The sequence below is a fragment of the Hypanus sabinus genome, chromosome 4, assembly GCF_030144855.1.
Source record: "Hypanus sabinus isolate sHypSab1 chromosome 4, sHypSab1.hap1, whole genome shotgun sequence".
Taxonomy (NCBI): Eukaryota; Metazoa; Chordata; class Chondrichthyes; order Myliobatiformes; family Dasyatidae; genus Hypanus; species Hypanus sabinus.
In genome coordinates, this window is record NC_082709.1 from 175,876,737 (window position 1) to 175,893,638 (window position 16,902).

General features: G+C 44.6%; 1 protein-coding gene across 1 annotated transcript in view; it reads left to right on the forward strand.

Annotated features, from left to right (window-relative positions):
* Positions 1-470: 470 nt before the first annotated feature.
* LOC132393530 (chloride intracellular channel protein 4-like) overlaps positions 471-16,902 on the forward strand; it is a 100,446-nt gene continuing 84,014 nt past the window's right edge. The window contains exon 1 of the mRNA XM_059968911.1: positions 471-727. Within this exon, the coding sequence (XP_059824894.1) occupies positions 554-727 (174 nt within the window). The 5' untranslated portion in view covers positions 471-553. The remainder of the gene's footprint in view (positions 728-16,902) is intronic.

Genomic DNA, 16,902 nt, shown 5'->3' on the forward strand with positions numbered 1-16,902 from the left:
TTTCTTGCTTAGGTCAGAACCGGCCATTCCTGATGTAGGTGAACATACCCCTTCTCCCTTTCCAGATGCTGCCTGATCTGCTGACTATTTCCCTCAAACACACCTTCCAAATAGTTGATTTTAGGAACCCAATCGCATTTTCTGGGGCACAAGAAATTCTGCCGATGCGGGACGCCACTCAAAGTGCTGGAGGAACTCAGCGGGGCAGGCAGCATCTGGGAAGAGGTCGACGTTTCGGGCCACATTCCTCCAGCATTTTGTGTGTGAGGCATCTGGTGGGGAATCACCTCAGATTGGGGGGCCCAATTAAATGTTCACGATGTTGACAGCTTAGTGTTCTAATTCCCACTGCTTAGCCTTGCACGCCTATTTTTTTAAAATATACTGTATAATTCTTCTCTTGCTACTTACCTTAATCCCCTTCTTCCCAGGTATTAAAGCCGCAGGAGAGGATTTGGGACGCATGCGTAGGTGTAAAGCCACTCTTTCGGCAAGGGTCGCCCCTCTTTCCCTGCTGTGGTCCGGGGTTCGTACTCTGTGCAGATTTGGGCGAATGGCGGGGAACGGGGGAGAGAAGGAACGCAGCCCAGCATTGGGAGAAGGAAAGATTAACCAGCAAACGGTAGACGCACTAGAGGAAAGCCAGGATCTTCAGGAAGGCACTGCGGTCAGGTTACCCCGCAACCCTTCAGAAGAATCGGAGTATCAAGTCTCTTTGTTTGTTAAGGTACATTCGCAGCAGCTTCCATTCCGCGTCGAGAACTAATTAATTTAAAATCTTAAACCTTCAATTTTGCACAGAAATATACTGAAGTATGTTTAGGAGGCTTTGCAAAGATTTAAAAGTCACTGGGGAATTTCCCGACAGATGTACTTGAATCCACTTTAATTTTAAGTATTTGCATTCTGAACGGAGCATATTCAACCCTGAGTGTTTGTATTGAAAACCCAGTCCCCGCGTTTTGTGTGGTAGGTTATGCGTTATTGCAAATATCAGTTTGCAAAAGCATGTTTCGACTCTTCTGTTTGCTGCATCGGCTTGTTGGCACATCCCGCCCCCCCCCCCCCCAATCATTTTTTTTTGGTGACCTCGTTGTAAATTGCAAAGTCGTCTGTCTGAAAGACAGCCCGAACACCTACAAGCCCCCCCCCCTCGCGAAGGCGGCCCCGCAGCATCAAAGGGGACAAATTAAAAGGTCACTTGACAACTGGAACATTTGTGTCAATGAAATGGTTTCCTGTAGCGTCTACAAGTCGCAGAAGAAGGAGAACATTAACTCTCAACTTCTGTTAAACTTGAGAGCACTGTTATACGACTGTTGCACTGTTTCCTAATCTGACAAGATGTACTCTTGACCTCACAGTCTACTGTGTTATGGAATCACACCTGACTCTGGGAAGTGAACTTTATCTGGAACTGTAACACTTTATTCTGCATTTTTCATTTATACTTATCATCTGTTATGAGCAGAGAGACAACATCTGCCGGAAGTAAATTCCTTGTATGTGTACAGGTACTTGGCGATTAAAGTCTGATTCTGATTCTGATTTTCTTATTGTCCTTTCCAACCTGGACACACTCCTGTTTTGATGGCAGTCAAGATAAGTTTTCACTCTACCTGGTATATGTGACAACAAGGTTAATTGTCATTTAACCATCACTTGGAGTGGTGGTGTGTCCATTGTATCCACTGATGACAGGAAGCCTGTGCAGGAGAGTTTTGAAAGTAGAAGAGCTGTTGAACTGGGGCAGTTCCACTCTCTTGACCTCAGGGGTTTGGGTCCAGTGGTACCAATAAGCATCACAAACTAGGCTCGTCCTTGGTTGCGGTAGATGACCATGAAGCCCTCTGTGCTGTGTCAATCCCTTCGCTTTCCACGGAGTGTTGCGGTACCGCCTTCCTGGCCGTTGGATCTCTCTGTAGAGCTCATCCGTCCAGTCCCCCGTAGCTGACTTTGCATGCTGGGACAGGCGTGTCCCTAGCTCACTGGGGCCTGAGGCCACCAGCTATCCTCACCAGATTTAGCCTGCAAGTTGAAATTATGTACCAGGGTGTGGTTGCTGTCAGATGCAAACAGCTGCTTGGAGCCACAGGTGAGAGCTGAGTGTCCAGTGGGGACCAAAGGTGAATGAGCTGCCTCAGAATGGACATGACAAGCACCTTCACCATTGGTGTTACCCCTCCCTGTACACCCCTATACACGCCACCCACAACAGTACAGATCCTCTGGGGCCAAGGTGCAAAACATAGTATCAATAGTTGCACACAGCATATATAATTATGATAGCAGAAAAATATACAGTTACAAAAAATGTAGGCTCAGAGCGTCCTGGCCCGTAGATTGATTGATGGTGCATTGATATTGTCCTGGAGCCATGATTCTGCAGGAACAAGCCTGCAGCAGTTCCTCATCGTGCGCAGTGCTGCTGCAGGCTAGTACAATCCAGCCTGTCTTCCACTGAGTGAACACTGGAGGGTAGCACTGATGGGGGGATGGGGGGGGGGCATCACCCAACATGGCATGGAATCCAGTAGCACACAGCCAGCTCCAGTGTCTACTTGCTTGGCAGCTGAGGCATGAGGGCACAACCAAGGCCACGCAGCTCCCTTGCCATCGGTCTTGTCATTGAACCAGTGAATCGGACTTGCAGTATTCTACATTACCGATGTCCAACAGGGTCTTGCAGTCACAACAAAAATGCCCAAGTCAGTCACTTGCACTGTCCATTGGACTGCGCACTGCCTCTGAGGCCTTCTGCCTTGGATGAAACAGATCGCAATAAGTCCATTTCCACAGCTATCAAGCTACTTGCTAGTGGGGTAGACTTGCAGTACTTGATGTTATTGATAACTAGCAGCGTCTTGTGATTGTGGACAAAGAATAACCAATTACACCGTTGGCTGGATCCAGAGAGGTCCCTGCATCTGAGTGTACCACCATCTCTCTGGAAATCAATTTACCCATTTACCAAATTAGAAGTTGGGACTGAGATCTTCCTTTAAGAAAAAAAGCAATTCTATAGTTTTTATCTAGTGCAGCAATCTCCTGATAATCTGCTTTTGCACTGTATGTAGATCCTATAGTTTGGCATCGGACTGACTGGTAATAATTGTTGCCCTCCCTTTCCACTCACTGGGACTCTGATCCCTCCCAGTTTACTTTCTTAGAAGTTTGCATTGGTTTGGCATGTCACAAAACTTTAGACAGACTTCTATTGATGCACAGTAGAAAGTATCCCAAGTGGTTGAGTGACCGCCTGGTACAGAAACACAAATGCCCAGAAACAGAGAATTCTACCAAATGTGGTGGATACAGCCCAGTCCATCACAGGTAAAGCTCACCCCACCATTGAATATATTTACATGGAACCCAGTGGCAAGAAAGCAGCATCCTTCATCAAAGACCCTCACCATTTGGGCCTTGCCCTCTGCTGACCACTATATTGGGCAGCAGGTATAGAAGCCTTGGGTTCCACATCACCAGGTTTAGGAACAGTTATCATCCTGCAACCATTAGGCTCCTGAAATGATGGGGATAACTTTATTCACCACTGCTCTGACCTGCTTCTATGACCTACAGACTCACTTTCAAAGACTATTTACAACTCGCGTTCTCAGTTTTAGCTTAAACCCATCATCCCTACTACAGCATAGGCTTCTGACAGCAACTTGTCAGTCCTCTGTCCTGGGCCAATCTTTCAAGTTGATCCCAGGTGTAGCCCATCAGAGATCCTCCCTGTCCCAGCAATGAAGTATTTTAGAGCTGCTGTTGGTATTTCTATAGCTCTGGGTTTGTAACGGGATGGGGTTGCTAGCCTCCTGCCCAACCCTCTTTCTTTCACAGTCAGGATTTGGACTGTCCATATTCTCAGTATTACTATATTATTTGCACAGTTTCCTTTCTTTTAAACATTTTTTGTCAGTCTTTGACAGTTTATGTAAAGTTTTTGTAAATTATGTTTCTTATTTTTTACCTGTAAGTGTTTGCAAGGAAATGAATTTCAAGGTAAGACATGCATACTTTGAGAAGAAATTTACTTTGACTTTGACGGTTGCTTGGCGCTTGGAAAATTTATCTTTATACTGTGTAATATTCTACGTGTGTATTAAATGTTATGATACTAATAAAAATAGCGTCCAATAGTCGTAGAGCACAGCAGCACAGAAACAGGCTCTTCAGCCCACCTACTCTGAAAAACTATCATTCTGCTTGGTCCCACCAACTTGCATTTAGACCATGACCCTACAAACCCCTCCCATTCATGTATTTATCCCAACTTCCCTTAAATGTTGCAATCAAATCCACATCCACTATTTCTGCTGGCAACTCGTTTCACACTTGTACTACTCTCTGAGCGAAGAAGTTCTCATTAAATATTTCACCATTTACCCTAACCTTTGACCTTTACTTTTAGTCTCACCCAACTAAAGTAGAAAAGGCATACTTACATTTACCATATCTATACCCTTCCTAATTTTGCATACCTCTTTCAAATCTCCTCTCATTCTCCTATGCTCCGGGCAATAGCATACTCAACTTTTCCCTATAATTCATGTTCTCATGATAACATCTTTGAAAGTTTTCTCTTGTGCTGTTTCAATCTTATTTATGGCTTTCCTGTATTTAGGTGACGAGAACTGCACACAATACTCCAAATTAGACCTCACCAATATCTTCTACAACTTTAAGTTAACAATGATTTATGAAGGCCGATGTGCCAATGGCACTTATACGAGCCTATCTACCTGTGACACCACTTCCAAGGGATTATTGATCTGTATTCCCAGATCCCTTTGTTCTGCCGCACTCCTCAGTGTGTACCGTGTTCACTGCCTTATCCTGGTTTGGCAAATCTAGTGTGTTCTGCGCACAAAGGTCCTGGGTATAAACAATTACCAGAGATGTACAGGCAGTACTATTCTGCAGGTCTGCATTGAAGGTTTTAAGACCATAAGACATAGGAGCAGATTTGGGCCATTTGGCCCATTGTGTCTGCCCTGCCATTTCATCAAGGCTGATCCAATTTTCCTCGCAGCCCCAATTTCCTGCCATCTCCCCATATCCCTCCATGCTCTGACCATTCATGAATCTATCATTCTCCGCCTTAAATATACGTAAAGACTTGGCCTGCACAGCTGTCTGTGCCAAAGAATTTCACAGATTCACTACACTTTGGCAAAAGAAATTCCTCCTCATCTCTGTTCCAAAAGGACAGCCCTCTATTCTGAAGCTGTGTCATTTGGTCTTAGACTCTTCTACAATAGGAAATGTCCTCTCCACAACCACTCTATCAAGGCCTTTCACTATTCAATATGTTTCAATGAGACCACCCCTCATTCTTCGAAATTTTAGTGAATACAGGCCCAGAGCCATCAAACACTCTTCATATGACAAACCATTCAATCCTGGAATAATTTTTATGAACCTCCCTTGAAACCTCTCCAGTTTCAGCACATCCTTTCTAATATAAGGGGCCCAAAACTGCTCACAATACTCCAAGTGAGGCCTCACCAGTTTTTTATAAAGTTTCAACATTACATCCTTGCTTTTATATTCTAGCCCTCTTGAAATGAATCCTAACATTGCATTTGCCTTTCTCACCACAGACTCAACCTGCAAATTAACCTTCATGGAATCCTGCAGAAGGACTCCCAAATCCCTTTGCACCTCAGTTTGTTGTATTTTCTCTCCATTTTGAAAATAGTTAACCCTTTCATTTCTCCTACCAATGTGCATTACCATACACTTCCCAACACTGTATTCCACCTGCTATTTCATTGCCTGTTCTCCTAATCTAAGTCCTTCTGTAGCTTCTCTACTTCCTCAAAGCTGGTTGCCCCTCCATCTATTTTCATATCATCTGCAAACTTTACAACAAAGCCATCAATCCGTCGTCTAAATCATTGATATAGAAGTCAAAAAGAATCGGTCCCAACGGAGACCCCTGTGGAACACCACTAGCCACTGGCAGCCAGCCAGAAAAGGCTCCATTTGTTCCTCCTCTTTCCTTCACGCCAATCAGCCACTGGTTAATCCACGCTAGAATCTTTCCTGTAATACCACGGGCTCACAGCTTGTTAATCAGCCTCATGTGTGGCACCTTGTCAAAGGCTTTCTGAAAATCCAAGTAGACAACATCAACCGATTCTCCTTTGAATATCCTGCTTGTCATTTCTTCAAAGAATTCCGACTGATTTGTCAGGCAAGTTTTTCCCCTGAGGAAACCATGCTGTCTATGGCCTATTTTATCTGTGCCTCCAAGTACTCTGAGTCCTCATCCTTAATAATCAACTTCAATATCTTCTCAACCACAGAGGTCAGACTAACTGGCCTATAGTTTATTTTCTTCTGCCTCTCTCCCTTCTTGAAGAGTGGAGTGACATTAGCAATTTTCCAATCTTCTGGAACCATTGCATAATCTTGTAATTCTTGAAAGATCATAACTAATGCCTCTGCGATCTCTTTGGCCACCACTTTCAGAACTCTGGGATGTACCCCATCTGGTCCGGGTAACTTATCCACCTTCAGCCCTTTCAGGTTCCCAAGAACCTTCTCTCTAGTTATGGTAACTTCGCACACTTCATTCCGACACCTGGAACTTACACCCTACTGCTTGTGTCTTCCACTGATGCAAAATACTTATTCAGTTTGTCTGCCATTTTGTTGTCCCCCATTAATACTTAGTGTTGGAGCATAAAGCCACTTCAATTCCACAGACCACTCCCACTCTGATATGTCTGTCCATGGCCTCCTCTACCGTCAAGATGAGGCCACATGCAGGTCGATGGAGCAATACCTTATCTCCTGCCTAGGTAGCCTCCTACCTGCCGTCATGAACATCCAACTCACAGACCTCTGTTGATACCCCTGCCCCCCCTTACCCCATTCCTATCTATAATTTTAGTCTGGTTCTCTTTCTCTCTTTCCCCCCTCACTACAATCTCCCCCTCAGCCCTACCTTTCTTTCTCTTTTATTTCCCATAATTCTCCACCTTCCCCTAGCCCATTTCCCTCCAGCCTATCACTTCCCAGCTCTCTACTTTATCCCTCCCCCCACTTCTTATCCCCCCCTTGACCATCCCATGTTACTTCACTCCAGATGAAGGGTTTCGGCCCGAAACGTCGTCACTACCTCCTCTCATAGAGGCTGTCTGGCCTGCTGAGTTCTGCCAGCATTTTGTGTTTTTATTTAATTCTTATAATATCTGTGAATGACTTTTTCATCATCTATTGTTATAAAAGTTTTGTTTTATTTCATAACCTGACGTCAGCCTTCCAGTAGTACCTTCTCAGATGCTGATGCATAGGAAGCAAGTCAGGGACAAATGGAGACACAAGGATTGGTACTGGTTTACTATTGTTACGTGTACCAGGATACAGTGAAAAGCTTGTTTTGCATACTGTTCATACAGATCAGATCATTGTACAGTGCATTGAAGCAGAACAAAGTAAAACAATAACAGAATGCAGACTAAAGTGTAAAGTTAACTGCGAAAGTGCAGTGTAAGTAAGCAATAAGGTAAAAGATCATCAGGAGATAGATTGTGAGGGCAAGAGTCCAGCTTCTCATATTTGGGAACTATTTAGTAGTCTTATAACAGCAGGATAGAAGCTGTCTTTGTGCTTTCAGGCTTTTGAAGAAATCATTGAAAAATTGAAACTAGATTTTTAAAGTTTTGTAGTGATGTGCTTGTTTATGGCGTTCCCCTTTTAAAATCTGCTAGTGTTTCTAAAAGCCCGCTTACCATCTGCTCCTTTGTGTTAACTTAATCTGGATTGCGACAGGGCATCATGCTGCACTCCCTTCCTGGTGACTTATAAAGAGAGACTAGAGATGACCTTTATTAGTCATATTTACATGGAAAAATCGAAACAAGTAGTGAAATGCGCATTTATGTCAATTAAAATCGGTCAGGATGGTGCTCCGGACTGTCCACAAATGTCACCACACTTCCGGCACCAATATAACATGCTGACAACTTGCTGACCTTAACCCATGCATCTTTGGATTGTGGGAGAAAACAGGAACACACAGAAGAAACCCATGTGGTCAAGGGGAGAATGTACAAACCTTACAGACAGTGGTAGAATTGAACCCCACACATGGTGATTGTTAGCAAATGGGCTAACTGCTACTCTCCTGTGCCGCTCCTGATACACTTGTTCCATGATTTTGTTTTAAATTTTATTTTTCCAGAATGAGAAGATGTAACCAAGATGACACTTTGAGAAGTGTCTCAAAAACTGTTTCTTGGCTTTCAGTCATTTACACTGTATATTAATAGCCGGAGGAAGAGGCAGAGGATAAATTATCCAAGTTTGCTGATGATCGGTGAAAAGTGGAGCAGTGATGAGGCCACGTGGGCTCATAGATAGCTTAAATGAGTGGGTGAAAGTTAGTCATGGTATTGATTTATTGTTGTAAAGTGCACCCAGATAAGAGTAAAAAACTGTCTTGCTGACTGCTCACACTGAGCAACATAGGGCATTGCAATATGTCAGGGGTGTCAAACTCATTTTAGGTCACGGGCCGGATTGAGAAAAATGCGACTTCATGCAGGCCGGATCAGTTGTGCACACGCACGTGCTCCCACAGCTATCATTGCCTTCATTTTTTCAACCTGCTCTCATGTGTCTCAGTCTCTGCTATATCTAAAATTGTTTCACTTTACGAATTTCGTTTTTTATGAAGCATTCTTTTTATGATTGGTATTAACTTACGGACGTAGATTACAAGAAAGTAGGCAACGACATGCTATTTCGGCTAAGATTGCTTTAGGAGCCATACCTTTTCCATTAATAAACCGTTTGAAATCAAGCATTAGCAAACACAAATGTAGACGTAAGGCAAGCGGGAGCAATGCACTGGCAGTGCATTGTGGGATTTGTAGTATTAGTGGTGCATGCAATATACCGGCGGGCCAGCTCTAATAGAAAAAAAATATTCATTAATGATATTCAGGAAATAAACCAGGGAAACCGAATAAACACTAAAAACCCTGAAAACCTGGTACCTGAATAAACTCAGCATTAGCCATATCCTACGCCAGGGGTCAGCAACCTTTACCACTGAAAGAGCCACTTGGACCCGTTTCCCACAGAAAAGAAAACACTGGGAGCCGCAAAACCCGTTTGACATTTAAAATGAAATAACACTGCATACAACGTTTTTTTTGCCTTTATGCTATGTATAAACAAACTATAATGTGTTGCATTTATGAAATTGATGAACTCCTGCAGAGAAAACGAAATTACATTTCTGCATGCAACAAAAACATTTTGAACTCCGAAAAAAAGATGTTGGGTTGAAAGTTACTTTTAAGTAAAATACTCAATGTCTATTTGAGTCCTTCTTGTATTTATGAAAAACGCCGAACTTAAATTTTCCGCCAGCAGCAAACCAAAAATAACGTCAGCCAGCTGTCATCCTGAAAAATGAAAGGACTATTTCACTGAACAATGAAAAAATATGAATATAAGTAAAATAATAGGCAATTAAAATATTTATCATACTTGGTTAATGGGATTTCTGCTCCTGGACCTCAGCGCACAGCGTCTGCACATCAGGGCTGTATGATGTCACCTTCATCTTTACACAGGATCGCAAGCTGTCATCTGTGAGGTTTTCAATATCACTCCATTTGTGTTTCTGAGCAAGAACGGCCTTCTGACGGGCAACATCTTCAAGGTCTGCTGTCAAGCGTCTAAACTTGGACACCCATATGTCTTTGTCGGCTATGTCGGCCAGTTCCATCTCAAGATCAGGTTGACTCACACCTGCCAATGCAGTCGTATTCAGTAGGGAAGGATCGATGCTTAAGGGAGTGACCGGGAAGGATAATGTGTTTTTTTCCTCTCTGAACTCACAGAAGCGTTTCCCAAACGATGTTTGCATTGCGATGATTGCAGAATGTAAATACTCCGAAATTATCATGTCGTGACCTTGTTTGAACTCTCAAATTGGGGAAGTGAGACAAAGTGCCTTTCTGTAAATCTCTGGCAAGCACTGTCAACTTGCGCTCGAATGCCAAAACATCCTCCAACATGTGCAGGGCTGTACGTCCTTTCCCCTGAAGAGCTGTGTTCAGCGTGTTCAGGTGCGCTGTCATGTCTACCATGAAGTGTAGCTTTTCCAGCCACTCTGGCTGTTCCAGCTCAGGAAAGGTGAGCCCTTTGCTGCCCAGGAAAGTTTTCACTTCTTCCAGACACGCGACAAAGCGTTTCAGCACCTTCCGTCTGGACAGCCAGCGATAAAAACACGTTGTAGCGGTGTCAGTAAACTGCAGTCAAAGATAGCTTTATTCGAACTAAACAGCCTTGCTTTTAAGCCTCCCTCAACCCAGCCCCCATGGACGCAGATGCTGCAAAAGACGCGTACTCACAAACCCCCGTAGGCTATCTCCCTTAGCCGGAATGCTGGCTAATTGTGAGCCGTTTCGGATGTGGCAGGAAATGTGTCGCTACACTTAGGTTGTACAAGATCACCATAATTACATTTCAAAAGCTAACAAACTAACATAAAATACATTTTAATTAAATACTGACCAATTATTTCCCAAAGCCACAGGGAGCCGCAGCACAGAGGTGAAAGAGCCACAAATGGCTCGGGAGCCGCAGGTTGCCGACCCCCGTCCTACGCCATAGGCGCTTCGATTACTGGGGCCAGCTTTAATAGTAATTAGATATTATCTCGTGGGCCAAAGATAATTCCACCGCGGGCCGGATTTGGCCCGCGGGCCTTGAGTTTGACATATATGCAATATGTCAATCCATGGCCTCGTCTACTGTCGTGATGAGGCCACACTTAGGTTGGAGGAACGACACCTTGTATTCCATCTGGGTAGCCTCCAACGTCATGACATGAACATTGATTTCTCAGACCTGGTAATGTCCCCCACCATCCCCTCCTTAACCAGTCTGCTTCCCCATTTTCTTCTCTCACCTGATCTCCTTGCCTGCCCATTGCTTCCCTCTGGTGCTCCTGCCCCCTTTTTCTTTCTTCCATGGCCTTCTATCCCCAGCTATCAGAGTCCCCCTTCTCCAGCCCTGTATCTGTTTCACCAATCAACTTCCCAACTGTTTACACTGATTCCTCCCCCCACCCCCCAGGTTTCTCCTATCGCCTTGTGTTTCTCTCTTCCCCCAACGCCCATATTTTAACTCTACTCCTCATCTTTCTTTTCCTCCAGTCCTGCTGAAGGGTCTCGGCCTGAAACGTCGACGGTACATTTTTTCCACAGATGCTATCTGTCCTGCTGAGTTCCTCCAGCATTTTGGGTGTGTTGCTTGGAATTGTACAGGATGTTTGTTGAGGCTCTTCTTGGGGTACAGTGCAGAGTTTTAGTTCTAGTTTGTAAACTAATTCCCTTTTTTAAGAAACGATGTACCAGCACAAGAGGTAGTCTAGAAGAGGTTTGTTACATACGCACAGAGCAAGATAATGGAGCAGTAGGATTAAACATTTTTACCGAGTTCTGCTAGCCTCTGTACAGGCTGGGCAATTTAGCACTGTGGGAGCTATGAACCAGGCCCACCGAGACAAGAAGATGTGCACTCGAAATCCCAAGTGGAACGAGAGAGCCATCAGTGCAAGGGAGGCCCAATTGCTTCACTACGCGATCAATTGGCTGCACGTGCACTTACCATATTCTCGCAATTAATCTGATACACTTACAGATTCACTTTGCTAAACCCTGAGATTGAAATGTCCTGTCATGATTTAAAAAGAAATGTAAACCTGTGTTCTTTGGAGTTTGAAAGAATGAAGGATGACCTGAAGAGACCCTAAGGGTTTAACAAGGTGGATGTTGAGATGTCTTGAATGAGGAGACATGATTACCAGAGCAGCATGTTATGGTTAGCACAATCACCGCTCGGGTTTCGATTCCACCACTGTCTGTAAGGAGTTTGTACGTTCTCCCCATGACCTTGTGGGTTTCCTCTGGGCACTCTGGTTTCGTCCTGCATTCCAAGGACCTATGGTTAGGCACAGTGAGTTCTGGGCGTGTTATGTTGGCTGTCCAGTCCTTGGACTGTGTTGGTCGTTGATGCAAAACGATGCATTTCATCATTTGCTTCAATATATGTAGCAAGTCTTTACAAGCAACACACACAAAATGCTGGAGGAACTCAGCAGGCTAGGCAACATCTATGGAAAAGAGTACAGTCGACGTTTTGGGCTGGTGAAAAAAGGTGAGGAATCAGAGTAAGAAGGTGGGGGAAGGGAGGAAGAAGCACAAGGTGAGAGGTGAATCTGGGAGGGGGGGAAGTAAAAAGCTGGGCTAATGGTGAAAGAGATACAGGGCTGGAGAAGGGGGAATCTAATAGTAGAGGATGGAAGGCCATGGAAGAAAGAAGAAGGGGAAGGAAAACCAGAGGGTGGTGATGGGCAGGCAAGGTGATAAGGTGAGAGAGTTAAAAGAGGATGGGGAGTAGAGAAGGGGGATGTCATTACCGGAAGTTCAAGAAATCGATGTTCATGCCATCAGGTTGAAGGCTACCTGGACAGAATATAAGGTATTGCTCCTCCAATTTGAGTGTGGCCTCATTTTGGCAGTAGAGGAGACCATGGACTGACATATTGGAATGGGAATGGGAAGTGGAAATAAAATAGGTGGCCACAGGGAGATCTTGTTTTATCTTTAAAGAGAAGTAATTGAAGTGTATGGGGAATTTCTTCTTGGTGAATCTAAGGAATTCTCTAAGCCAGGGTATTGTAAAGATTAATGGGGGTAATGTGGATGTTGGAAATGCTGTTCGGAAGTTTGTAGATGACAGAACTGGTGGTAGTGTCATTGAAGAGGAAGGTAGTCTTCAGCTACAGAGTTAAATTTATGAGTTGGTACGATGGGCAGAGCAGTGGCAGATGGTGAGGCATTTTTGGGAGAACCAAGAAGGCTAAAACATACACAGTGAATGACCATAATTCAGGAAAAACAGAGTTCCTGAAGACAGCAGCACTTTTAGATAACAAAGTAATTAAGGCATTTGGGATACTTGCCACTTGTAGCAAGGTACAAAGTAAAATTATTATCAAAATACATACACAGTATGTCACTGGGTGGAGATATGACTCTACCAAAGGTGTGTAAGGTGCTCCTTCCCTCCACTAGCCTACAGGTCACCCTTGGGCAAGGTATAGCACCTTATGTAGCTCCCCCACCCCGATCAGGGTCATGTCAAGTCATGGAGCAGCTGGTGCTTATCACGTCCTGCTTATGTGACTACTGACGACAGGCAGACACTCTCTGAAGAGTGTTAATAATGGCTGTGTTGCAAAGATACTGTCCAGAAGACGATGGCAAACCACTGCTGTAGAAAAAATTGCCAAGAACAATCATGGTCATGGAGACCACAGTTGCCCACGTCAGTATGAAACGGCACATGATGATGATGATATGTCACCAAATACTACCCTGAGATTATTTTTCTGGCAGGCATTCAAGGGCATAAGATATAAAGACGAGGCAGTGGTAGAACTTCAGTGAATACAGGGGTCTGTGTTGGGGCCGCTTCTTTTTACGTTGTATATCAACGATTTGGATTATGGAATACATGGCTTTGTGGCTAAATTTGCCGATGATACAAAGATAGGTGGAGGGGCCGGTAGTGCTGAGGAAACACAGAGTCTGCAGAGAGACTTGGATAGATTGGGAGAATGGGCAAAGAAGTGGCAAATGAAATACAGCGTTGGAAAGTGTACGGTCATGCACTTTGGTAGAAGAAATAAACCGGCAGACTATTATTTAAATGGGGAGAGAATTCAAAGTTCTGAGATGCAACGGGACTTGGGAGTCCTCGTGCAGGATACCCTTAAGGTTAACCTCCAGGCTGAGTCGGTGGTGAAGAAGGCGAATGCAATGTTGGCATTCATTTCTAGACGAATAGAGCATAGGAGCAGGGATGTGATGTTGAGGCTCAATAAGGCACTGGTAAGACCTCACTTGGAGTACTGTGTGCAGTTTTGGGCTCCTTATTTAAGAAAGGATGTGCTGACGTTGGAGAGGGTTCAGAGAAGATTCACTAGAATGATTCTGGGAATGAGAGGGTTAACATATGAAGAACATTTGACTGCTCTTGGACTGTACTCCTTGGAGTTTAGAAGAATGAGGGGGGACCTCATAGAAACATTTCGAATGTTGAAAGGCATGGACAGAGTGGATGTGGATGTGGATGTGGATGTGGATTGTTTCCCATGGTGGGGGAGTCTAGTACGAGAAGGCATGACTTAAGGATTGGAGGTTGCCCATTCAGAACAGATATGCAAAGAAATTTTTTTAGCCAGAGGGTGGTGAATCTGTGGAATTTGTTGCCACGGGCGGCAGTGGAGTCCAAGTCATTGGGTGTATTTAAGGCAGAGATTGATAGGTATCTGAATAGCCAGGGCATCAAAGGTTATGGTGAGAAGGTGGGGGAGTGGGACTAAATGGGAGAATGGATCAGCTCATGATAAAATGGCGGAGCAGACGATGGGCTGTATGGCCGACTTCTGCTCCTTTGTCTTAAGGTCTAATATTAGGCCACAGTTAGAATGCATCTCTGGTCACTACACTTTAGGAAGGATGTGATGGTCTTGATAAAGGTACTAGGATGTTATCTGGGATGAAGCATTTCACCCAGCAGGAGAGGCTGGGATTGTCTTCCTTGTAGAGGAGGGGAGGGGAGGAGACTGACTGAGGTTTGCAGAATTTTGAGGGACATAGGTATGTAGTTCAAGATGGTGAGAACAGTTTTTCGTCTGTGGAGCTGAATCAGCTGCCTTGGCAGCAGAGCTGTGGGTATAGGAGGTGTTGTCAAAACAGCCTAGCCGAGTGATTGCGGTACCTTTTATCCTTTATTCTTCCCGCTAATTGGTCTGTTCCTTTGCCTGAGTCAAGGAGCACTGGCAAATGATTAGTGAGGTGGCACCCTGCCCATGTCATCATGACCACTCTTCAACTGTGTTCCCACTAATGAAGCACAGGCAAGTGTTTCCTGGTAAATACAATAGATTAGCTTATCAACTCTATGTCAAAGAAACCGGCTGTTTGCAAATGATTAATAGGTGCCAACACAGACAGGATGAAGTTATGGCGCCTGATTTGCCATGTATTGTGAATATTGTAGTCAGCCGTTCACAAAGTGGGAGATAAATTAAGCAACTATTTTGTATCTGCTGCAGGAATAAGACATAGAAAACTTTCTCTAATTAGCGGAAAACAGAAGACAAAATTGAGTTTAATGTCATATATCAACGGTAGCAATACACTCACTGGCTGCTTCGTTAGGTACAGGAGTGGAACCTGGTGTGATATGCTGCTGCTGTAGGCCATCCACTTCCAGGTTCAAAGCAACACTCACAAATGCTGGAGGAACTCGGCAATCAAGCAGCATCTATGGAAATGAATAAACAGTCGATGTGTCAGGCCGAGACCCTTCTTCAGAACTGGAAAGGAAGGAGAAAGACACCAGGATAAATAGGTGAGGGAGAGGAAAGATGTTAGCAAGAGGTGATGGGTGATGCCAGGTGGGTAGGAAGGACTTGGGAGGAAGGACTCTGATAGGAGAGGAGAGTGGACCATAGTTGAAAGGGAAGGAGGAGGAGACCTAGGAGAAGTGATAGGTAGTTGAGAAGAGGTGAGAGTGGGGAAGAGAAGAAGAGGAGAGGAGGGAAGCAAATTTTGTTTACCAGAAGGAGAAATTGATACTAATACTATCACGTTGGAAGTGACCCAGATGGAATAGAAGGTGATGCTCCTCCACCCAGAAGGTGGCTCCATCTTGGAACACGAGGAGGCCATGGACCAATATCTCGGAATGGGAATTGGAATTAAACTGCTTGGCTACTGGGAAGTAACGCTTTTCTCGGATGGAGTGGAGGTGCTCGTTGAAGCGGTGCCCCAATTTACGACGGGCCTCACCAATGTAGAGGAAGCTATGTTGGGAGCACCCGAACACAATAGATGACTCCAGCAGATTCACAGGTGAGTATTGCCTCACTTGGAAGGACCGTTTGGGCCCCTGAATGGAGGTGAGTTGGCAGGTGTAGAACTTGGGCTGCTTGCAGGGGGAGATTAATGGGGAGGGGCAGATGGCCAAGGGAATTGCAAAGGGAGGGACTGCTGTGGAAAACAGAAAGGAAGGAAGTAAAAATACGTTGAGAGGTAGGATCCCTTTGGAGATGGCGGAAGTTGTGCAGGATGATGTATTGGATGCAGAGGCTGATGGAGTGGTAGGTTAGAACAAGAGAAATTCTATCCCTGTTAAAGTGGCAGGAAGATGGCATGAGGGCGGATCTTCAGGAAATGGAGTAGATGCAGCGCCAATAGTTGAGGGAGGGAAACCCCACTTTTTTAAAGAAGGCATACATCTCTGATGTCCTGGAAAAGAAAGCCATGTCCTGGGAACAGATGTGGTGGAGGTGAAGGAACTGAGAAAAGGGAATAGTATTTTTGCAGGAGATTAAGTTAGGAAAAGGTGTAGTCAAGCTAACTGAGGGAATCGGTAGGTTTATAAAAGAAATTGGTTGACAGTTTGACTCCAGAGATGGTGAAGGAGAGATCAAGGAAGAAGGAGGAGTGTCACAAATGGACTAAGTGAATTTAAAGGCAGGGTGGAAGTTAGGGGCAATATTGATGAAATTGAAGAGCTCAGCATGGGTGCACGATGCAGCATTAATGAAGTCGTCAATGTAGCGGATGCAGAGTTGGAGAACATTACTGGGAAAAGCTTGGACCATGGACTGTTCCACATAGCCAACAAAGAGGGAGGCATAGCTGGGGTCCATACAGGTGTACATTGCTATCCCTTGAGTCTGGAGAAACTGGGAGGGGCCGAAACAAAAATTGTTGAAGGTGGGGACCAGTTCTGCCAGACAGAGAGAGTGTTGGTAGAGGAGAAGTGATCGGTTTTGATACTGAG